Source organism: Ostrea edulis, chromosome 6 (assembly GCF_947568905.1).
Source record: "Ostrea edulis chromosome 6, xbOstEdul1.1, whole genome shotgun sequence".
Classification (NCBI taxonomy): domain Eukaryota; kingdom Metazoa; phylum Mollusca; class Bivalvia; order Ostreida; family Ostreidae; genus Ostrea; species Ostrea edulis.
The window spans coordinates 89,933,375-89,957,720 of NC_079169.1; the positions used below are offsets into that span (position 1 = coordinate 89,933,375).

General features: G+C 36.8%; 2 protein-coding genes across 8 annotated transcripts in view; both read right to left on the minus strand.

The window, feature by feature from the left end:
* Position 1: 1 nt before the first annotated feature.
* Positions 2–8,309, minus strand: LOC125645549 (uncharacterized). 2 transcript variants are annotated; one of them, XM_048871135.2, is made up of 4 exons: positions 6,894–8,309; positions 4,414–5,765; positions 2,664–2,811; positions 2–1,122 (listed from the first exon to the last, which is right to left on the minus strand). In XM_048871135.2, exons 2-4 carry the CDS (start codon positions 5,290–5,292, stop codon positions 1,016–1,018), a joined length of 1,134 nt encoding a protein of 377 aa, XP_048727092.2. In that variant the 5' UTR covers positions 5,293–5,765; positions 6,894–8,309; the 3' UTR covers positions 2–1,015. The 2 variants fall into 2 exon arrangements, with proteins under 2 accessions (XP_048727092.2, XP_055998573.1); XM_056142598.1 differs by lacking the exon at positions 6,894–8,309 and having other exon boundaries at positions 4,414–6,453.
* Positions 8,310–8,612: 303 nt separating this feature from the next.
* Positions 8,613–24,346, minus strand: part of LOC125646108 (glutaminase kidney isoform, mitochondrial-like) — a 29,809-nt gene continuing 14,075 nt past the window's right edge. For 2 of the 6 annotated variants that reach the window (XM_056142602.1, XM_056142603.1), the window contains exons 8-15: positions 24,198–24,256; positions 23,477–23,543; positions 23,025–23,075; positions 20,701–20,877; positions 18,937–19,068; positions 18,556–18,710; positions 17,905–18,045; positions 9,657–10,304 (exon numbers count right to left, since the gene is read on the minus strand). In XM_056142602.1, coding sequence (XP_055998577.1) covers positions 10,199–10,304; positions 17,905–18,045; positions 18,556–18,710; positions 18,937–19,068; positions 20,701–20,877; positions 23,025–23,075; positions 23,477–23,543; positions 24,198–24,256 — 888 coding nt within the window. In that variant the 3' untranslated portion in view covers positions 9,657–10,198. Of the gene's footprint in view, positions 10,305–17,904; positions 18,046–18,555; positions 18,711–18,936; positions 19,069–20,700; positions 20,878–23,024; positions 23,076–23,476; positions 23,544–24,197; positions 24,257–24,346 lie in introns of all 6 variants that reach the window. The other 4 variants (XM_056142600.1, XM_056142599.1, XM_056142601.1 and 1 more) reach the window with 4 other exon arrangements.

The following is a 24,346-nucleotide window of genomic DNA, read 5'->3' on the forward strand; positions in this document are numbered from 1 at the left end:
ATTCTTTTTGGTGGCATTTATTGTTTTGTTTTTACAATATATAAATGGATAAAACACTCCACAATGTCCATGAGACTTGTCCATACTGTGTTTCTGTATGGGTAGATATAAAACTGAACATCTTTTAATACAATGCAAAAGCTAAGGGGCTGCTTCATTTGAAGTGTGATTTTCTTATGAATGCATAAATATGACAAATTACAACTTTGATTTAGTTCGGATGTAAACCTGAGCATTATACAAGAATTTGAAACAATTTCTTAACGTCCCGTTTATCTGATACACGTGTGTCGTATACTTTCAGTTGTACTATAAAAAAATTAAATGAAAATTCTGAGAACACAATGGTTATGCTTAACTGAATGTTGGCACTGTAATTTGTGAGTAGGAGTAAATCTTGAGTATTATATTTACAAATTTGGCACTGATAATTTAAACATATTGCATTGTAACCATTAGAAAAGACATTACATACTCCATATGGTAAGAAATTAAGACATGTTTTAAATTTGTCCAAGAAATGTGAGGACTGCTTTCACTTGTACAGAAGAGACTGGACTGTAGAATAATGTTTCCCCATATTTTTCAATGAAACATTAAAACACTGCACCAAATTTGCTTTTGTACTTAAAACACTGTGATTGACACTCCCACTGTCTTCCCAGTAGAATTATGGATTTCCATGCTTTTCTTGGAGAGCCATGAAAACTGCTCCCCTTACTGAGCGACCATCAATCAAAACTTCCACATCTTTTTGACAAGCATATCTGTAGTGTGCGATAGGTGCTGGCTCTTACAATGCTTTGTTAAACCAACTGCAGGTTCAAATATATGGCTTCCAAGATGTCTGGTATGCACTTAGAGCTGATGAGCACTTAAGTTCTTTTGGTGCGCGAGGTGTTGCAGGATTTTTCTTCTGATGAACACATTAGGTAGCTGTAGCAGCATCATGACTGAAGAGCAGAGCCTTGTCACGTTGTCACGGGTGACAATACAATTACATCACATTCCAATATCAAGACTTGACTTCAGTCATATTGGAAGAAATGTCCATTGTCTTTTTTGTGCATGAGGGTGACAGGTCATCAATGATCTCTCCCTCTCTACATCTTCTATCAAACTCTGTCAAGAAAAGAAAAAAAAGTTGTTTACAGTGTATTACTGTGTGCTTCAAGTCAATACTAATGTCGACTGATAATTTTTGTGGATAATGTATCGATATAAGAACCTACTCCAACATTAATTTAGCTCTCTGTTTCTATATCTCAAATTACAACATGTCATAATTTTATCTGTGTACTTAGAGTACAAATTAAAATACTTTTCTTTTTATGATAGACGCAAGTTCTTATGAGCAGCATAATGTTCTAAAAATAGTTCAAATGAAAATCAATTAAAATACCATACATCATTGATTATAAGTCTGCATTAGCCACCCCCAGGCAAAAGATCATTACATTTTAATTGGATGATGAGAGCAAAAATGTCATAACATATGGCTGATTATCAACAGGCATATCGGCAGAAAATACCAGCTTCTTTACCACTTTGTAGCTCTTGGGGGAAAATGTGAAAGCACTGCCATATAGTTCATTATAGTCATAATTCCAGGGAACATTGGATAAAATCCCTGCTGCTTTATAACTATCATAGCACAGGTATTCTTTGGCAGTAGATCAAATATCGTATTAAGATCTACAGACATGAGAAATCGGAGTAATAACCAGAGGTTATTGTTCAGTCTATCAGCTTTCTATACTAGGCATTGATCACGAACTTCTTGATTCTATCATTCTACAAATTAATCTATACAGTAGAAAAACACCAAATATCAATACACTGCTTTTTAAAAACTAGATTTCATGACTTAAGGCTACGTACTACTAACACAAGTTCTTTACATGATGAAAATGGATACCACATTTATGTTTATAGAAGTAAAAGGAGCAGAATTACTATGTAGTTACCTGCATTTTTTTTTCTAGAATTACCTGCTTTTTGATTTTATATTGCTATAATTACTTGCTATTAATTTGTTATGTACAATTACCTGCTATTTATTGTTATGTATAATTACCTGCTATTTCTTGATTAGTATAATTACCTGCTATTTCTTGGTTAGTATAATTACCAACTATTTATTGTTATGTATAATTACCTGCTATTTATTGTTATGTATAATTACCTGCTATTGTTGTGTATAATTACCTGCTATTTCTTGTTATGTATAATTTCCTGCTATTTCTTGTTATGTATAATTACCTGCTATTTCTTGTTATGTATAATTACTTGCTATTTCTTGTTATGTATAATTACCTGCTATTTCTTGTTATGTATAATTACCTGCTATTTCTTGTTGTGTATAATTACCTGCTATTTCTTGTTATGTATAATTACCTGCTATTTCTTGTTATGTATAATTTCCTACTATTTCTTGTTATGTATAATTACCTGCTATTTCTTGTTATGTATAATTACCTGCTATTTCTTGTTATGTATAATTTCCTACTATTTCTTGTTATGTATAATTACCAGCTATTTATTGTTATGTATAATTACCTGCTATTTCTTGTTATGTATAATTACCAGTTATTTATTGTTATGTATAATTACCTGCTATTGTTATGTATAATTACTTGCTATTTCTTGTTATGTATAATTACCTGCTATTTCCCAGTCCTCCCAGTGCTCCTCTTCTTCCTCGCCCTCCTCATCTATCTCCTCAGACCTCTGCTTCTTGATCACCTCTATTGTGTCCTGGCATCTCTTCAGCTGAGACAGGAGCACCTTGTCTTGAGCCCTCAACAGACCCTACCATTAAAAAAAATCACCATTAGCCATATACATGTATAATCTATACCTGTACACTAGCATACACACTTGGCAAATGTGTATCATGTAATCGTAATTTTATATTGATAAATTGATTGGTTGTATATTGTTCAACGTGCCTCTCGAGAATTTTTCACTCATATGGGGACGTCACCATTGCCTGTGAAAATTGGGTGAAAGGGTTAAACAACTGGAAATGGAAGTCAGAAAGAGAGAGAGAGAGAGAGAGAGAGAGAGAGAGAGAGAGGTGCTACTTTGAGGTGGTTGCACGGTAATCGGTACTCGTGCAATTGTGTGGAAACATATTTTAAATATACAATTAGGGTATACTCATGTTGTAAAAATTCGTCAGCAATAAAAACTCCCATAAAACTAGATTTTCCTCTTGACAAAGGGAGCATCTGTCTTCATTTGCGTAATTTTTGTGTTTTCAAAAGAGGTGATTTTATGTCTCGTCTTTAAAAACAAATTCTCGCAAGCAAACTGGTATTTTTTGTCCATTCTTTTATGTTAATGAGTTTTGTTACCGAAGTCTTTCAAAATAGATTTAATAACAATTTCCGAGGCAGCACGCAATGTCAAACACTATTGTGCGTTGTGCTGCGCCATGTAACCTCATATGCATTTGGAAGGAAAAGGGAGAAATGACGCCGATTCAAATGTAAAGCACAAGGACGTGAGATTCTCAAAGAACAGGGAAGGGGTGGAGGGAATTCGCTAGCAGTATCTGCGGAATCTTTTTGACAGGATCAGATTGGCACGGGTTCAAACCCGTATCTCTCGCTGGAAAACACACCTTCAAACGGGCCAAGTTCAGCGAACTGAGGACGTTCATAAAAACTTACTTCTCTGCATTCTCTGACAGATAAAAGTCGTGTTATAAAATGGGTCAATTTAGAGATACCATGTCTATCGAAATTCTGTGTGAATTTAACAGGAGCAGAGCCCTGTCACCTGTCTACAGAAATGCATGCCCAAGTATATAACTGGGACACGGCTCATCACGTTTTTTTAAAGTGATATGTAATTTTACTTTTGTTTGCCTCTTTTACAGCGAGCAACAGGTGTCAGCAACTCAGTGATACCACTCGTAGGTGTTTTATTGTGTGTACAGTATTATAATATTTCTTGATTTGTTATCAAATTGTCAGGAGGCGAGCCTTGACTGGTATTTTGATCCTATGTAACCTGTAACCGTGTGGCTCTTGATTCACACAGCGCAGTGTAGTTATTATCGGGTCATCTTTACTTTTAATTTTATTACACTGACGTACAATATACTATATATATAATGTTTGTGCACAGATTTCGTACAGCAGGATCGGCCTTGTCTATACGGAGAACTCAAGGGGAACTTTAAAGATTTGTAGATAATATCACATCAATGAATAGGCGACCCCCCCCCCCCCCCCCCCCCCCCAATTGTTTGCGGTTCTAAATACTTATTTTATGAATTTAAAAGATATCAAATAAATTTTGAAGACAGAAGTAACCATAAAAGTCCACGTATTCAAATTTACAAATACCGTCCAAGTAAAATAACGTTAATTTGAAGTTTACATATCGAAACGAGATAATTACCAGTTCCGCCCTAAGCCATTTTAAGGCACCCTCTATACGCCCCTGTCGCTCGTCCCAGGAAGGCTGTTCCCCTTTCTCGCATCCAACCTTCGGAACATTGGGGGGCACTGCCATTCTGTCAGTCTTTAATACATCCGGCAGACTTTTAGATTGTCCATATCTAGTAACACTACATAATTCTGGCGGGTTTAACTTCCTGTCTCTCTGACTGGCACTGGCCTCTGGTTTATTTTGCAACTCTGTGGATTTACTCAGAGGAGACGGAAATCTCGAAACACCATCCCTTTCTGAAACGGGTATTTCTGTCGTGGAAGACATAGCCTGAGTCCTTTCATTTGCTTCATTCTCTTGGTGTGAATAAAGTTTGTATGGCATCGAATGTCTTTCGTCTTTCAGAACTTCGTTTTCTGATTTTTTTGGTATACCGGGTTGATAGTTTTTACTGGATGTCACAAAATGCTGCACCGGAATTTGTCGCGTGACGTTCACTTTTATGGGATTACTCCGCGTGGACGAAGCATCAGACGCCGTCTCTCCGGAACTTGTGGTATCATGACTAGATGTAGAGTAAGTCGAATCCGATCTTCGAAAGGCTCTCGAATGAAAAAGCTCGTCACCAGAATCGGTTTCAGAAGACTCTGTCGTCGATGTTGATTTTTTCGACGAATTTGAAGAGAAAGTCGGAAATCTCCGTGTAGAGGATTCCCCTCTGGCCCGATTTCTGTTTCTTGTGAAAAATGGAGAATCGAATATTTTCTCTATCGGAGTGTTGAAGAATTTCGATTTCTTTAAGTCATATCCCGCGGCTTTAATGTCCTCTAACAAATCGAATGTGTCCGAGAATAGATTCTTGTCATCAAAATCATCGAAATCACTCATCCTGATAAACTGTCTATCTATACGTCATGTGGGTCTGATTAAATTTGTACAGATATCCCTATAGACTTTGTATCTAAACATCAAAACTATATCCGGGTTTCCTTGAACACCGGTTTCAAAATATGAACAATTCCGCTGCGAGATGCAGATGAAATCGCTCTCCGAAAAACGTCCTGTATTTTATTTTCCTGTTTTCTGCAACAACACTAGAAAGCAGATGTACAGACTCCGAAGCACCTCTGTTCCCTTTTACATTATGTTAATGATAGGCAACACACACACACACAATCCTGCTAATCATTCCTCATCTGACAACAATCCTCTCCTTCGGAATATCATCGCGGTTCTGTCGTGTTCTTTGCCACAGAGAGCCCACTACAACCGGCGCGTTTAGTTTGTACCACACTAAAACTCAATTAACGGAATTGATCCCGGTCGCCTTGGGTGCCAACCGAAGGTGACAGAATCAGTTTCTGAAATACAGAAAATTGCAGCATGGGTTATTGTCGTATAATTGTCCCACTTTTTACATTTGATTTTGCAGGCAAATCTAATCAAATAACTACAATGAATATTGATTTCTGCTGGTACATATCCGTGACGCAACAGTTACAACGGAGACTCCAAGGAAAAAAAAACATAGTGGGATTCCGTGCATTGTGCAGGATCAAGCTTAGAAATGAATCTACACCACCATTCGTCATTATAATGTAGCAAGTGCTAATTTTCTAATGGGTAGCTGACCGTGCAACGAAAATACCCACAAAGTCTATTATCCCGGTGACGAATTACGGAAAGTTATGCAAACTTGTGATTCCTTCGATAACAGAGCACAAAGACGAAACGTAATAGTAAACGAGGTTTATTGGACCGTAACTACGGGGTATGACCACGGGGTATGGGTGTCTGGTTAGGGGTAGTCACACATGGTACAGCTGGGGATTGTGTAAGATAAACAGAAACAATCCCAAGACGAAACCGGGATGTAAGAGATTTGAAGACTATGTTCGACACATTTATCTTAAAAGATTACCGATACAACAGTCAGAGAAAGCGGGAAGTTAATTGTGAAATAGATACACCGTGGACAAGGCCAGGAAGTAAACTGTTTTGGAAACATTGAATAGAACAATTTAAAATTATCTGTGCCTATTCGAAAACAAAAATCCTTTTTGTAGGTTTAAAATGTCTAAAATAAAATGATTATTATATGTAAATTGGTACATGTATCATACTGACGTGGTTGCCAAAATTCGGGAAAATGAGCAATCTTCATCAATTAAATAGTCTGCTGCGTTAATGTATCATATCATTATCTCTCGCACAGTCCGCTGTGTAAATGTATCATATCATTATCTCTCGTGTTAATCAAGGAAATCAAATGTTGTGCTTACATCCACGTGTTTCTCCTCAGAACTGCTCATAAATGTTCCATGGCCATGACATAAAGCAATATACTGTACCCTATACTAGTTAGTAATCACAGTAAAATTCGGGATTAGAGCACGTAATGAAATCCACACCCTCAAAAGCTACATGTATAGTACATTGTTTCAGCTGTGGAAATGGAAACAGAAAACTAAAACAAACGTTCTACTTACCGTGTTATGTGTTTTCAATAATGGCTGCAAGAAACTCAACAGATTGTTGCTTCTCTTTTTTTACAGAAAAATCGATAAAAACGGAAATTCCAGATCTGGGTGAATCTGCAAAATACTATCACAACAACATCCACATTCTTCCTCAGATCACAACATGTTTTAAAAGAACAAAAAATTCTGTTCAAGTTTCACTTAATCGGACTAGGATTTAAAACCACAAATAAGTGGACGCGAGTCCTAGGTTGTAATGGGACAAAATCCTCATTTTGTATATTTAAAACTACACGGCTTCTCATAAAATAAATATCACCTATTTAAAGGTAATAGATAAAATATATCTGATGTTTACTGGGTGGGTAGATGTATGTCAAATATAAATCTAATCATGCCATCTGCAACCAAGCGTCGATCTCGCAGTGAATAAACTTAAACAAACCTAAATATGAAACATTTGACACATACCCCCAGAAATAGCGGCTTGGGGGTCAATTCTAAGTCACAGCTCGAGTAAATCAAAGAAGTGTAGACATGCCAAATTTTAATTAGTATTTGTTCTAATCATTTTTCCCAGTGTATATAACTGCCTACGCACCATAGGGAGACTCTATATTGTATACAGACCGAGGGCGTTTGAACAACAATTGTAAAATACATTCTTCTCCTAACAATACTTCTTATTTAAAAAGGCTTCATGTGTGAATTCATTCAGTTTTTTTGCGAAGTAATGACAACGATTATTTCAAATATTTTGATTGCAGATCTTATTCTCTTTCTCTCATTCATATTTCGTCTCCAAAAAGAATGTCAAGAATTATAAAATTTACAAGTATTTACGATATTTCAAAGTGGGCGAAGAAGAACACACTATTCATTTTCACTGCCATTATTCCAGAGTATGTAAACGATTAGAAATTTTGTCCGTTACAAAGAAAATTCTTGACAATCCCCGATCCTGCAGTGTATAACACAGACATTCCGACAGAATTACCTATAATTTATACAAATCGGAAATGTGTTCTTATAGCATCTGCATTGACGGCGTTTGTGGTAAATGTCTGGAATAACAGATGATAGAATAATGCAGATCTACTACTTCCCGATAGGAAGTCTGCAAGGATGTCGGAAGTATCTCTCTTAGAGGCGGATCTGAGACAGAGAGAGAATGAATGAATGGGATATCAAATATTCAAAGTACAGCAGTCCACTACAAAGAAAAAAGTCTCAATTCCACAGGGGTCTTCTGGATGTCGGAAGTATTTCGTATTAGAGGTGGATGAGAGAGAGAGAGAGAGAGAGAGAGATCGAGATCAAAGATTCAGAGTACAACAGTTCAAAACAAAAACAAAAATGTCTGAATTCCACAGGAATTATGATAAATTTCGTTATTTATATTTCCTTTTGTTTTGTTTGTTTTATGCCCTGTTCAGAATCATACACTTTTATGGAGACGTCCTCTGCTGTAGGTGAGGTGCTATAATACAGGTTCTGACCTACACCTAGTGCTCAGGGCTGTAGCAGTGAAGGCTCTTTTTGCCAACGCCTGTATATTGTCTGGACAATGTTGTCGTCATTAGTTCTTACCGCATCCACGTGCTTCATCCCTGCTTTATGGCATGTATGAAGCAACTGGACTGTTGTATTCATGCATCCCATGTAATGCATACTTAAATCGTTTCATGGAGTCAAAAATTCCTTTTGTAAACACAAGAGAACAGACAACTCTTACAGCACAAAATGATCAGCAACAAAATACTATACATTGATAGTTACAAGGAAAATATTTGGCTTGAAGAAATTTTTTTAAGCAATACAAAGATTTTATTGTCAACATAAAAACTTTATTAATTTTTAAAAACTCAAAATCTCTATGTTATAAAACAGCGTGACGTAAATAACTGGTGAGCAAAACGATACAAGAGTGTAAAAGTGTGTACAACGTAAAGTTCTAAATAATAGTTAAAAAAAAACCCCAACAACATCAGTTCATATGAGAATTGTGTGAGATTCTGAAAAGTCAATTCTACAAGGCTGGAGAGATTTAGGTATTTCTACAATGTGTACAATAATCTGTCATGCTCACAGAAAATAGAAATTAATGTTAGGACTGCAATAATTCTCATAAATACAAGTGTAAACAACAATACTGAACAAATACAAATGCACTTTGTGACAATAAATGGGAGCAGTATTGCTTTTACTTAAAAAAATTGTTTAATTCTAAAGGTCTGCCTTGTGACAGCAGAAATATTACTAACAGAACACAAATATAAAGAGATCCATTTTATGATGAAATCATTTTGTCATATTCCCAAATTTTTGTAACTTTGTCTGATAAGTCACAATCCTACAGATTAATGTAAATTTCCAATAATCAAAATAAATATTACATCTCTAGGAAGACATTAATAATATGCTCAAAATTCATTAACACAGGGTGTACAGGTACATTGTAAAATGTATTTCAAACCTTTACATAAACTCACATGATTTATGAAAAGTAATATTTCTAATCTCCGCTCATCACATAAAACTAAAAACCTGTTGAATGTACATAAAATTTAAAAACAGAACTATGTATGAGCCTGTCCGAGTATTCATTCACCGTTTTTTCCTTCCTTGAAAGCCCTTTGGAAACACTGAGATTCAATAAACAGGAGAAATCCCCGTGAAGCACTGGACAAGTATCACGGATACTGCAGCAATGAGCAGGATTAAAACAGCTTCCAAAACAAAGTTTGCTGATAAAAAGATCTTTCTAAAAAAAAAAAAAAAAAAAAAAAAGAAAACAAAAGTTAATCTTAACCCACTTAAATTTGTAAACTCACCACAAAGTGAAACAGATGATAATTAATTCCGATAGATCAGGGATTCAGTTCACATGAAAACTTGTTAGATTTGATGCACAACTTCAGTTTGCTGCTTAGATGGTCAAGATAGTTTGTGATGGACGCCCAGAGGGAGCTTTCTCGTCATCTGTCACATTTGTTAGGACAGATCTGCTGTTAGAGCTACAGCCTCTTTACATTAAAGATTTGTAAAATCTGTAACATAAATGTTGCCTGTAATACCAATATTTGGTGGTGGATTTTCCAATACTCACTAACTTGAATATTAACAAATGTTGAAGAAATCTTAATTTTCAGATAATTCAAGAAAACTTGGAATATTTCTTATATTGGGCACCCATAAGTCCGGAGTCTGTAGCTGTCCAACAGATCTGAATTTTAAAAATCTTCCAATGAATACATCTGCATCATTTTCCCATGTGAGTTTGCTAGACCTTCTTCACCTCCCGATGATCCAGATCAATCCAACTCTGGATGTTCTCTTCTGGCCATGAAGCTGGTGAGCAATTTAGCAATATCCGGATGTTCAAATCTTTCTGCCTCATCCAGTGGTGTGAAACCCCATCTGTTAAAAGAAAGATAACTCCTTCATTTTGCAGTCATTAAAAAAAAAAAAAAGAGGTCCATGGGCCACAATGCTCACTTGAGTCACTCTTCAGAAAAAGACTTTAAAAAGATATTTACCCACTTTAATTCCTTGAAATATTTTGACTCTCCAACCTAGCCCTAGGGTTGTGACTTAAATGAACCTGGATCCACACAGCATGGGAATGTCTTTAATATATAAACATAACTAACCTGGATCCACACAGCATGGGAATGTCTTATATAAACATAACTAACCTGGATCCACACAGCATGGGGATGTCTTATATAAACATAACTAACCTGGATCCACACAGCATGGGAATGTCTTTAATATATAAACATAACTAACCTGGATCCACACAGCATGGGGATACCTAATATAAACATAACTAACCTGGATCCACACAGCATGGGAATGTCTTATATAAACATAACTAACCTGGATCCACACAGCATGGGGATGTCTTATATAAACATAACTAACCTGGATCCACACAGCATGGGAATGTCTTTAATATATAAACATAACTAACCTGGATCCACACAGCATGGGAATGTCTTATATAAACATAACTAACCTGGATCCACACAGCATGGGATTGTCTTATATAAACATAACTAACCTGGATTCACACAGCATGGGGATGTCTTATATAAACATAACTAACCTGGATCCACACAGCATGGGATTGTCTTATATAAACATAACTAACCTGGATCCACACAGCATGGGATTGTCTTATATAAACATAACTAACCTGGATCCACACAGCATGGGGATGTCTTATATAAACATAACTAACCTGGATCCACACAGCACGGGGATGTCTAATATAAACATAACTAACCTGGATCCACACAGCATGGGAATATCTTATATAAACATAACTAACCTGGATCCACACAGCATGGGAATGTCTTATATAAACATAACTAACCCGGATACACACAGCATGGGAATATCTTATATAAACATAACTAACCTGGATCCACACAGCATGGGCATACCTAATATAAACACAACTAACCTGGATCCACACAGCATGGGATTGTCTTATATAAACATAACTAACCTGGATTCACACAGCATGGGATTGTCTTATATAAACATAACTAACCTGGATCCACACAGCATGGGGATGTCTTATATAAACATAACTAACCTGGATCCACACAGCATGGGGATGTCTTATATAAACATAACTAACCTGGATCCACACAGCATGGGGATGTCTTATATAAACATAACTAACCTGGATCCACACAGCACGGGGATACCTAATATAAACATAACTAACCTGGATCCACACAGCATGGGATTGTCTTATATAAACATAACTAACCTGGATCCACACAGCATGGGAATGTCTTATATAAACATAACTAACCTGGATCCACACAGCACGGGGATACCTAATATAAACACAACTAACCTGGATCCACACAGCATGGGAATGTCTTTAATATATAAACATAACTAACCTGGATCCACACAGCATGGGGATACCTAATATAAACATAACTAACCTGGATCCACACAGCATGGGATTGTCTTATATAAACATAACTAACCTGGATCCACACAGCATGGGGATGTCTTATATAAACATAACTAACCTGGATCCACACAGCATGGGAATGTCTTATATAAACATAACTAACCTGGATCCACACAGCACGGGGATACCTAATATAAACACAACTAACCTGGATCCACACAGCATGGGAATGTCTTTAATATATAAACATAACTAACCTGGATCCACACAGCATGGGAATGTCTTATATAAACATAACTAACCTGGATTCACACAGCATGGGATTGTCTTATATAAACATAACTAACCTGGATTCACACAGCATGGGATTGTCTTATATAAACATAACTAACCTGGATCCACACAGCATGGGGATACCTAATATAAACATAACTAACCTGGATCCACACAGCATGGGATTGTCTTATATAAACATAACTAACCTGGATCCACACAGCATGGGGATGTCTTATATAAACATAACTAACCTGGATCCACACAGCATGGGGATGTCTTATATAAACATAACTAACCTGGATCCACACAGCATGGGGATACCTAATACAGACATAACTAACCTGGATACACACAGCATGGGAATGTCTTATATAAACATAACTAACCTGGATAAACACAGCATGGGAATATCTTATATAAACATAACTAACCTGGATCCACACAGCATGGGGATGTCTTATATAAACATAACTAACATGGATCCACACAGCATGGGGATACCTAATACAGACATAACTAACCTGGATACACACAGCATGGGAATGTCTTATATAAACATAACTAACCTGGATAAACACAGCATGGGAATATCTTATATAAACATAACTAACCTGGATCCACACAGCATGGGGATGTCTTATATAAATATAACTAACCTGGATCCACACAGCATGGGGATACCTAATATAAACATAACTAACCTGGATCCACACAGCATGGGAATATCTTATATAAACGTAACTAACCTGGATCCACACAGCATGGGATTGTCTTATATAAACATAACTAACCTGGATACACACAGCATGGGGATACCTAATATAAACATAGCTAACCTGGATCCACACAGCATGGGAATGTCTTATATAAACATAACTAACCTGGATCCACACAGCATGGGATTGTCTTATATAAACATAACTAACCTGGATCCACACAGCATGGGAATGTCTTATAAACATAACTAACCTGGATCCACACAGCATGGGATTGTCTTATATAAACATAACTAACCTGGATCCACACAGCATGGGATTGTCTTATATAAACATAACTAACCTGGATCCACACAGCATGGGAATGTCTTATAAACATAACTAACCTGGATCCACACAGCATGGGAATGTCTTTAATATATAAACATAACTAACCTGGATCCACACAGCATGGGGATACCTAATATAAACATAACCTGGATCCACACAGCATGGGAATGTCTTATATAAACATAACTAACCTGGATCCACACAGCCTGGGAATATCTTATATAAACATAACTAACCCGGATACACACAGCATGGGAATGTCTAATATAAACATAACTAACCTGGATCCACACAGCATGGGAATGTCTTATATAAACACAACTAACCTGGATCCACACAGCATGGGAATGTCTTTAATATATAAACATAACTAACCTGGATCCACACAGCATGGGGATGTCTTATATAAACATAACTAACCTGGATCCACACAGCATGGGGATGTCTTATATAAACATAACTAACCTGGATCCACACAGCATGGGAATGTCTTATATAAACATAACTAACCTGGATCCACACAGCATGGGAATGTCTTTAATATATAAACATAACTAACCTGGATCCACACAGCATGGGAATGTCTTATATAAACATAACTAACCTGGATCCACACAGCATGGGGATACCTAATATAAACATAACTAACCTGGATCCACACAGCATGGGAATGTCTTATATAAACATAACTAACCTGGATACACACAGCATGGGGATACCTAATATAAACATAGCTAACCTGGATCCACACAGCATGGGAATGTCTTATATAAACATAACTAACCTGGATCCACACAGCATGGGGATACCTAATACAAACATAACCTGGATCCACACAGCATGGGAATGTCTTACATAAACATAACTAACCTGGATCCACACAGCATGGGATTGTCTTATATAAACATTGCTAACCTGGATCCACACAGCATGGGAATGTCTTATATAAACATAACTAACCTGGATCCACACAACATGGGAATGTCTTATATAAACATAACTAACCTGGATCCACACAGCATGGGAATATCTTATATAAACATAGCTAACTTGGATCCACACAGCATGGGAATGTCTTATAAACATAACTAACCTGGATCCACACAGCCTGGGAATATCTTATATAAACATAACTAACCCGGATCCACACAGCATGGGAATGTCTTATATAAACATAACTAACCTGGATCCACACAGCATGGGAATGTCTTATATAAACATAACTAACCCGGATCCACACAGCATGGGAATGTCTTATATAAACATAACTAACCCGGATCCACACAGCATGGGGATGTCTTATATAAACATAACTAACCTGGATACACACAGCATGGGATTGTCTTATATAAACATAACTAACCTGGATCCACACAGCATGGGATTGTCTTATATAAACATAACTAACCTGGATCCACACAGCATGGGATTGTCTTATATAAACATAACTAACCTGGATCCACACAGCATGGGATTGTCTTATATAAACATAACTAACCTGGATCCACACAGCATGGGATTGTCTTATATAAACATAACTAACCTGGATCCACACAGCATGGGAATGTCTTATATAAACATAACTAACCTGGATCCACACAGCATGGGAATGTCTTATATAAACATAACTAACCTGGATCCACACAGCATGGGAATGTCTTATATAAACATAACTAACCTGGATCCACACAGCATGGGAATGTCTTATATAAACATAACTAACCTGGATCCACACAGCATGGGAATGTCTTATATAAACATAACTAACCTGGATACACACAGCATGGGATTGTCTTATATAAACATAACTAACCTGGATCCACACAGCATGGGATTGTCTTATATAAACATAACTAACCTGGATCCACACAGCATGGGATTGTCTTATATAAACATAACTAACCTGGATCCACACAGCATGGGATTGTCTTATATAAACATAACTAACCTGGATCCACACAGCATGGGAATGTCTTATATAAACATAACTAACCTGGATCCACACAGCATGGGAATGTCTTATATAAACATAACTAACCTGGATCCACACAGCATGGGAATGTCTTATATAAACATAACTAACCTGGATCCACACAGCATGGGAATGTCTTATATAAACATAACTAACCTGGATCCACACAGCATGGGAATGTCTTATATAAACATAACTAACCTGGATCCACACAGCATGGGAATGTCTTATATAAACATAACTAACCTGGATCCACACAGCATGGGATTGTCTTATATAAACATAACTAACCTGGATCCACACAGCATGGGGATGTCTTATATAAACATAACTAACATGGCTATGACCTTGCTGCTCTGGAGAAGTTTTTTTTTAAATGATGACAAATCATGGCCCTTGTAGTCTTGAGAAGATTTTAGTTTAAAAAAGTCCTAATTACATTGCCATGTAAAAATTTGATCCCGTATTGTGGCCCTATCCTAACCCCTAAGGCCCTGATATGAATAAAATGAAATCTGCAATACCTGAGAATGCTTACATATTGATTTGCTGGTCTTGACAAGATTGTTTTTTAAAGATTCCCCCCCCCCCTAAATTCCCCTGTAAAACTTTGTTCCCCTATTGATCGAGGCACAGTCCTACACCCCTGTGCCATGATTTGAACAAGCTTGAATTTGCATTATCTACAAATGCTTGCATATTTATATGACTATTGAAGGCCCTGTTTTTGAGATGAAGGCTTTAAAAGATTTTTTCTCATAGCCCCATTTAAAATGTGATCCCTTGATAGTGGTCCCCTCCTACCCTAAGGAAGAATGATTTGAACAATTTTGAATTTACACAGTCTCTTTAAGGCAGCCTTCACATGAGTTTTGTCTTTTCTGGTCCAGTGGTTCTTGAGAAAATGTTTGAATTGCCCCACCCTATCTTAACAAATTGCCAATTATCTCCCCTTGTAAGGGCTGGGCATGGATCCTGAAAAGAAGAAACTTAGAAACCCTTTTTTGGATCACACTGGCCCATTGGTACTAGAAAAGAAAAGAAAAATGTGAAAGTTAACAGACAGGCAGACAACAGGTGATCAGAAATTCAGCTCAGGTGAGCTAAAGCATCTGTAAAATTCACTATGCTGTGATGGAATGACAGAATGGCAAATGGAAAGGGGTAACACTATATGCTCCAAACCATTTCGTGGTGGGGGCATAAAAATAATTCCATCCAAGGGTGAAATATTACAAGTGTATTCTCCTCACACTTGACAAAAATACAGGTAGCTTAACATTCAAATAAAATAACACAAAACCATGAACAACATTTTAAAAATTCCTCCCCCCTTCATTTTGTTTTTAATCCTGTTATAACATACAATCACCATGAATCAGAAAGGATCATTAATTGAATGTATGGTCCATATCAATTGCTGGCAATCAAATACAGTACATATGATATTATACCAATCAAAAAGTTAACTGTTTACATTTATGTCGAAATTCACCACAAAATGACGTTTCATATAACTAAATAAACGGGGCCATTAATCATTGCTATTTATGAAATTAACTTAAATTTTACATTGCAAAGATTGTATGATGCATTTTAAAAAAGCCCTGGTGTCATATCTGTTTAATACAAACCATTTAAGGTGGGTGGCTCCACCCTCATGTGACAGATTTGTGCATGATAGAATATATCTTTTGGAGGAATTTTATTCACTGAGTGTAATAAAACTACTGGTAAACTATTTGATACTGAAAAAGCCTTTAAAGATACGAAAAAGTTTACATATATTTTTTTTTTTTATAAACGCAGTATTAAGTCTTCCCCGGAAGACATGTGTCGCCTGCTAATGTTGAAAAAGTAAATTATTTTTTTTGCTGTAAAAAATTCTAAGTCCCGGCAAACAGGAAGTTCATAAGCGACAGATTCGAAAATGTCTTACACAATACAGTTGGCCACACTGATGCTCTGTGCCAAATATCAGGGAGTTGCCCCATGTGGTTCTTGAGAAAACTGTGACAGAAATTTTTTTGCTGTAAAAAATTCTAAGTCCCGGCAAACAGGAAGTTGATAAGTGACAGATTCGAAAATGTCTTACACAATACAGTTGGCCACACTGATGCTCTGTGCCAAATATCAGGGAGTTGCCCCATGTGGTTCTTGAGAAAACTGTGACAGAAATTTTTTGTGACGACGACGACGCCAGACGACGACGCAGGACGATGTAAGACGACGGATAGTGATCCCTGTATGTCGCCACTGCGTGTAACGCAGGCGACACAATAATCAATATACATGTATAGATCTGTATTAAAAAAAATGTTTTCAAGGGTAATAACTCTTATACTGGTATAGTTGTTTATACCATGACTTCCCCAATATCCACAATTAATTTACATATATATTCATAAAATAGAAGTTTTTGAAACTGTTCAATTTTAACTTTTTATGTTTTTTATCACATTGATTCATGAAAATGTGCGATTTTTCTGTCAGATGTTGACCTGTACTTCTTTTTTTGTATGTCTGACATCTTTAAAATAAGTAGCAACATGAATACATTTTCTTTGGTTTACTATCAAACTTCAGCAAGTGGAAATTTACACAATTTTTCTATTTTAAACTTTTAATATCGACGGGTCACATGAGGGTGACATAATCCCTTCCAAGAACTGCTACAATTTTCCCTTACTGCTATAGGGTAATCCACTCAGTTTGACAATACGGGTCATATGACATCGCTATTTACAATTCCAAATCTAATACAATACGCAGCTGTTCTCGTACCTGTCTTTGACAGCAACATTGACTCCACATTTCTCCAGCAGGAATCGGACAGCTGCTTCCTGACCCTCTGCTGATGCTACGTGTAAAGCTGTTCTTCCATCATAATCCGCGATGTTCATGTCTAACCCCAGCAGGTTGTATCTGTGATAGAAATTTCCAGAATGAGAGAGCCTTTCCCCACCAGATTCATACATCTTAACTTCACGAGGTTTTCCTCTACTCAGATCAGAACAAGATGTGTTTGCCAAACACTGATGCACCTGGATTACTAAAGTGGAACCAGGACACAAGGTCAAATATTTCGGTGTCAATGGAAAGGTCTTGCCTGAAGAAATACACATACCAAATATGAAAGTTCTACTTCTTGTGATGTAAAAGATATGACCAAGGTTAAAGTTTTTTGCCACAGACAGATAGACGGCAGAACAAAAACTATATGCCCCTGAATCGGCATAAAAAGTACACCAGGCTGGTAATACACTGATCACATTACTGAGATAGGACACAATTTATTATACAGAGAGTACCTATCACATTTTAAGAATTACACGAAACACTTATCCAGCTTTTATTTTGTACCTTCTTAATGAGATAAGTACACCAGGCTGGTAATACACTGATCACATTACTGAGATAGATTTTATTTTGTACCTTCTTAATGCCGAAACATCTCCGTTGAAAGCTCCGAACAAGATACTGACGACGTCCTGTGACATCGTGTCCATTCTACGACGGGTAGGGTCCAGCTTCCTCTCAGTGTGCTTAAGGTTGTCGTAGTTATGGAAGTTGTACACATTCACAAGTTCCTGTAACAACAAATTCATATTCCAACAAACTTTTATACAATCATATGTCAGTCTCAATTTACTTTGCTCTTCAGAGAAAATTCTGCATTTTACAGACTCTCCTTAACCTTTTTCTTGAGTTCCTAATGCATATATTAGAGATTCTCTTAAACTCCTGACATTCTTTAACTTTTCCCGTGAATCCCCAATGCATTAATCCCGATATTCTTTATCCTTCCCTCCTTACCTGACAAAACTGGATGCCTCTGCAGCTGTTGCCCCATTTATCCAGAGGTGGTGACCATAAACAGATCCCCATAACATTGGGCACCACTAGCAATACCGTCCCAGACACACCTGATTTGGCAGGAAGTCCAACCTATCAAATAGATTAAATGTAAATATATGTAAGAACATTGGACAAAATTATCTCTCTTTTAAACAAGAGGCCCATGGGCCACATCACTCACCTGAGTCACCTTGGCCCATATTTAAAGATTTTCCTTATATATTCGGATGTAAAACTTTGATCCCCTATTGTGGTACCAACCTACCCTCAGGGGCCATGATTTTAACAAACTTGAATTTGCACTTTGTCAGGAAGCTTTCATGTCATGTCAATGTAAACTTCTTTGGCCCAATGGTTCTTGAGAAGATTTTAAAAGATTTTCTCTATATATTTGTATGTAAAACTTTGATCCCCTATTGTGGCCCCAACCTACCCTCGGGGGCCATGATTTTTACAAACTTGAATTTGCACTATGTCAGGAAGCTTTCATGTCAATGTAAACTTCTTTGGCCCAATGGTTCTTGAGAAGATTTTAAAAGATTTCCTCTATATATTTGTATGTAAAACTTTGATCCCCTATTGTGGGCCCCATCATACCCCCAAGGGCCATGATAGTGGCATCGGTGGCCTAGTGGTTAGGTTGTCAGACTCTCGGCCGAAAGGTCGTGGGTTCGAGTCCTGGCAGCGGCAGGGCTGACGTTGTGTCCTTGGGAAAGGCACTTTACATGAATTTCCTCACTCCACCCAAGTGTAAAAGGGGTACCTGGCTATAGACAGTGAAAGATATTGTTAGAATGTTAGTGCTCTAGCGCTTGTAATGGCAGCTTGCACTGTATGCTTCGTAGGAGGCCGAGAAAGTTCTAGATCGATATAAGGTCTGCCGGGATAATAATGCATTGTAAAGCGCTTTGAGCAGCATACGCTGGAAAAAGCGCAAAATAAAACCAATCATTATTAATCATTATTTGTACAAACTTGAATCTGCCCTATGTCAGGAAGCTTTCATGTAAATGTAAACTTTTCTGGCCCATTGGTTCTTGAGAAGATCTATAAAGATTTTCTTTATATATCTGTGTGTAAAACTTTGATAACATATTGCAGCCCTATCCTACCCCCATGGAGCCATAATATTAACAAAATTGAATCTGCACTATGTCAGGAACTTTTCAATAAATTTGTAATTTCCTGGCCATGTGGTTCTTGAGAAGAAGATTTTTAAAGATTTTCCCTATATATTTGTATGTAAAACTTTGATCCCCTATTGTGGTCCCATCCTATCCCCGGGGGTCATGATTTTAACTAACTTGAATCTGCACTATGTCAATAAGCTTTCATGTAAATTCCAGCTCTTCTGGCTCAGTGGTTCTTGAGAAGAAGATTTTTAAATGACCCACCCTATTTTTGTGATTATCTCCCCTGAATGCTGTTAGCCAAGTTGGTTGAAATTGGCCCATTGGTTCTGGAGAAAAAGTGGAAAACGTAAAAAGTTTACAGACAGACGATGGACAACAAGCGATCAGAAAAGCTCACTTAAGCTTTCAGCTCAGGTGAGCTAAAGACTATCTCCAAAGGACACTGAGAAATGGAAAGATAAGAATAATTTCCTTGCAAACTGTATTACATATATTTCCTCACACCTTTTAGTAAGAACAGAATGACCAAATATGACATCTGAAGAAATATACATACAAAGGGAAATGAAAATCAGAAATAGTTCCCTACCCTGAAGGCAAACTCCCCAGAATAATCATACATGCCGCACGAGTGCATCAGTGACAGAGTGTTTCTGACAGCAGCGGAGTTGAAGACCTTTTCTCCAGTTATTGGACAGATCCCACCATTGGCAAGAGTAGCAGCAATCACAGAGGCCGATTCACAGGTTGCTTCTATGGAGCACAGCTAAAACAGACAAAAAGATTGGATGAGGTTTGTTGTTTTCTATCTAATAAGTACTTCCATGCATACCAGATTCTACATACTTATTGTAAAAACATTTTTAAATGCAAATATACTAATGACTAACAGTTTATAATTTTACTAGATAGATCCGGTACAGAGAATTCAATATCCAGTACTCCACTACATTACATAAACCGTCTAATATCAGCACTGACTCCTGGCCGATGATTACCTTTGGGGAGAGATCTAGAGTTCAAATGTTTGAAGGTGCACTGATCAAGCTTGGTGAAGGTTTGCAGTAAGAATTAATGTCAAGTATTTTGTTTGCATCAATTTTCGTCAAGAAAACAGGATATGTAAAATAGATACCACTATCCCCCTTCCACCAGTTGAAATCCATGTTTAGAAAGCAAGGTGACTCTTTAACCTGATAACGAAATAGGGGTCATCTACTAGTAATAACTAAATCATACATGTATTTTGTAAAACGTTCTCGAGTTATCAATTGGACACCAGTTGCTGTATGAATGTTTGAAAGTCAAGTGACCATTGCCCTTTTGATATGAAAATCACTTGCAGTCTAATGATGACCAATCTGCCTGTGAAGTTTAATGACTATCACCTTAAAGGTTCTCTAGTGGGTTTTTTTTATTTGACAATGAACACTATATGCATGCTAGAAGCCCATGACCTTTAAAACTAAACATCAGTAGGGTCATCCTATGTTATAAGCGACCAGGTTTGATTACCAGTAGCCAGACTGCAGAGAGCTCAGTTGGTAGAGCACCTGACGGAAGATTCAGCCCCCCTCCCCACCCCCACCCCCACCCCCAGCAAGTTTGAATCCCAGTCTGGTCTGTTCCAACCCCTGAAACTGACAGGTGAAAGTGCCTGCCTGGGGATAAAGATCCCGAGTTGATGTCTTCAAGTGTGAAGACATTTTAGGAGGGAGGAATGTAGCAGTCAGCTGGGTTCGATCACTGGTAGCCAGATAGCTCAGTTGGTAGAGCACCTGACTAGTGATTCAGGGGGCCCAGGTTCGAATCTTGGTCTGGTCCATTGCATTTTCTCCCTTTGTTACATACAGAATTCCACTCTAGTGGAATAGATCCTATTTTTCAATCGTTGATCTTGAAAATCAGTAGGGTTCAATAACTTATTTGGGGAAACAATTGTTTATCCTTCACAATCAAACTAAGAGCATGCCACTCCATACGAGAAGGCAGAGCTCTTTGTGTTATATAACCAGTCAAAACAAGTATTAAGCAGACTTAGCCAGCTGTAGTCAATTTCACATACCGGTATGTGGATTAAATCTCAAAACAAAGGATTTTTATTTATTTATTCATCATTCAAAAATAAAAATAAAAATCTATTTGTGCTAATAACAAGCACATTTTGCATTTCCTATAGTATACATGTATCAACACTTCACGAAAGTTGCGTCCCTTGTCCACCATCTCCCGGATAAAAATCGTATTTCCCTCCGTTGGCCTTTGTAATTTTCTTATCTGTAGCTTTGACATGTTATTTTTCCATCAATTGCAGTCAACTACAATAATGTCCCAGATTGGGGCAACCCATTAACTTGTACGAAAACTTGGTAATTGGCTAAAATTCAAAGTAATAACATCTTACATTTGGTAAGGTAAAGAAGGAAAACTTGGTTTTTCACCGATTGACCTTTGGCTGACCCCGCAAAGGGACGTAACTCGAGGCGAAGTGTTGATACGTGTATTATGATATAAAAAAAAAAAATCTTTTCATACATGTACTTTGTTTTTTAGCTATGTGCAGTGATATTGTGAGATTAATAACTACCAGAGTCCTTTTACACAACACTGTGGAATTGCTTTGGAACATGACACAAACTGTTGTGTTATACTGAAAAGTCAATGCATTCCCATGGAAAACTTCTGCAATTTCAAATCAAAAATATTTCTATCAATCTTTAATTTTCAAAACATCATTAATCCAAAGTAACATTTTAATCAAAATCTCAAATCGTAGACTTGGGCAAACTTCTCCCAGAATACAGTGATTGATTGATTAAAATCTTGAGTGAATATAGCTGAAACAAAACAAGAATGAGAAACAAAGCCAGGGAGACATGAAGTCAGTGATTAGCTCTCCTATAATGCACTTACTTGGAAGTAGAAATCCAATACTTCATGTAGTTTAGTCCCTTCAGGAAAGCACTGTCAACAATAAAAAATTATACAAGTAAACATCAGAATTCTTACTTTCTGAAAAAATTCCAAGGTATCAGAAAGGTCTGATCCACATGAAAAGCACTGTCACGAAAAAAGGAACGGTTGTTAACTCACAATCTGTTTTTATCTCAGAATAATCTGAGCAATTCCAAACACAGCTGTAAAACTACAAGGCATCACAAATGTTATCAGTACAAGAAAAATTATCCATGGACTTCCCTAAGACATTTTTCACCTCAAAATCATGACCTTCTATAAAACCGATTTGAAATTTCTCTTTTAACTTCACATCTGATTTTCTTTGCTCAATATTTATATTTAGATCTATATGAATATCTAATGTGAATATGTATACTGTGCATATTGTTTCTTATGAAATGAAGTACCTTATTTTCTCTCATGTAGTATGCTAGGGCAAAGTTTCTGTCTGCAGTTTCACGTTCTGATAAAAATCTGTCAACAGAAGAGTATGCTGGATCTTATACTGTCTTATGCATTCAGGAAGATATTTAATTCATTTTCTTCAATGGTTTATGAAATACACATTGAAGTTTCTTTCCAATATCGTAATATTGAATTCAAAATCACATGGGTGTACTCAGTGTTTTTATCATATTTTTAGAAGTCATCTAATAACCTCAAATCAAGTGAATTCCATTTTATCATAGTATTTATAAAACCTCGCAATGTTGAAAATTTTGGATAATCTAAACTTGCAGAGGAACATAATGATGCAAGTAAATGAAAAAGGTTCGGCCCTGTCTGGTTTTCAAATCAAAACTCTGACAGGCAACCAGCTAGAGCCTCAGACAGTCAACCAGCTAGAGCCTCAGACACAATCACCAATCACACCCTCAATTAGCACATGCTTCCTGGTCATAAAAAGTGGTGCTGCTATCACATATTTCCATGAAAAATAAAAACTGTGATGCATGGCAATGGCGAATATTAATGGTATCTCACATTTTTTGAAAGGGCTCAACACTGAGTTTTAATTTCTACACATAATAACAAAATAAAGACCAATAAATTTTTTCCTCAACTCCAAATCTTGACCTTACAAACATAGGTGACTTGGCCGTGCTTTGCATTCATTGTTGAACTTACACAGCATTGTTAAAGGACAGATACTCTCCTCCAGTCATTTTGGTCATCATTTTTGTTGTCTACAAGGATATAAAATAAGAGTTATCTTTCTTTAGTTTTCCATTTACAACATTTTCAGAAAACAAAATCTTCAATTACACAGTGGATAA

Excerpts from the sequence above, each read along its gene's own strand:
- LOC125645549 (XM_048871135.2), bottom strand. The coding sequence starts at position 5,292 with ATGAGTGATTTCGATGATTTTGATGACAAGAATCTATTCTCGGACACA. Across the intron at positions 2,812-4,413 it reads AATGGCTTAGGGCGGAACTG|GGTCTGTTGAGGGCTCAAGA; the intron begins GTAATTATCTCG and ends TTTTAATGGTAG. Across the intron at positions 1,123-2,663 it reads GGAGGACTGGGAAATAGCAG|AGTTTGATAGAAGATGTAGA; the intron begins GTAATTATACAT and ends TTTTCTTGACAG.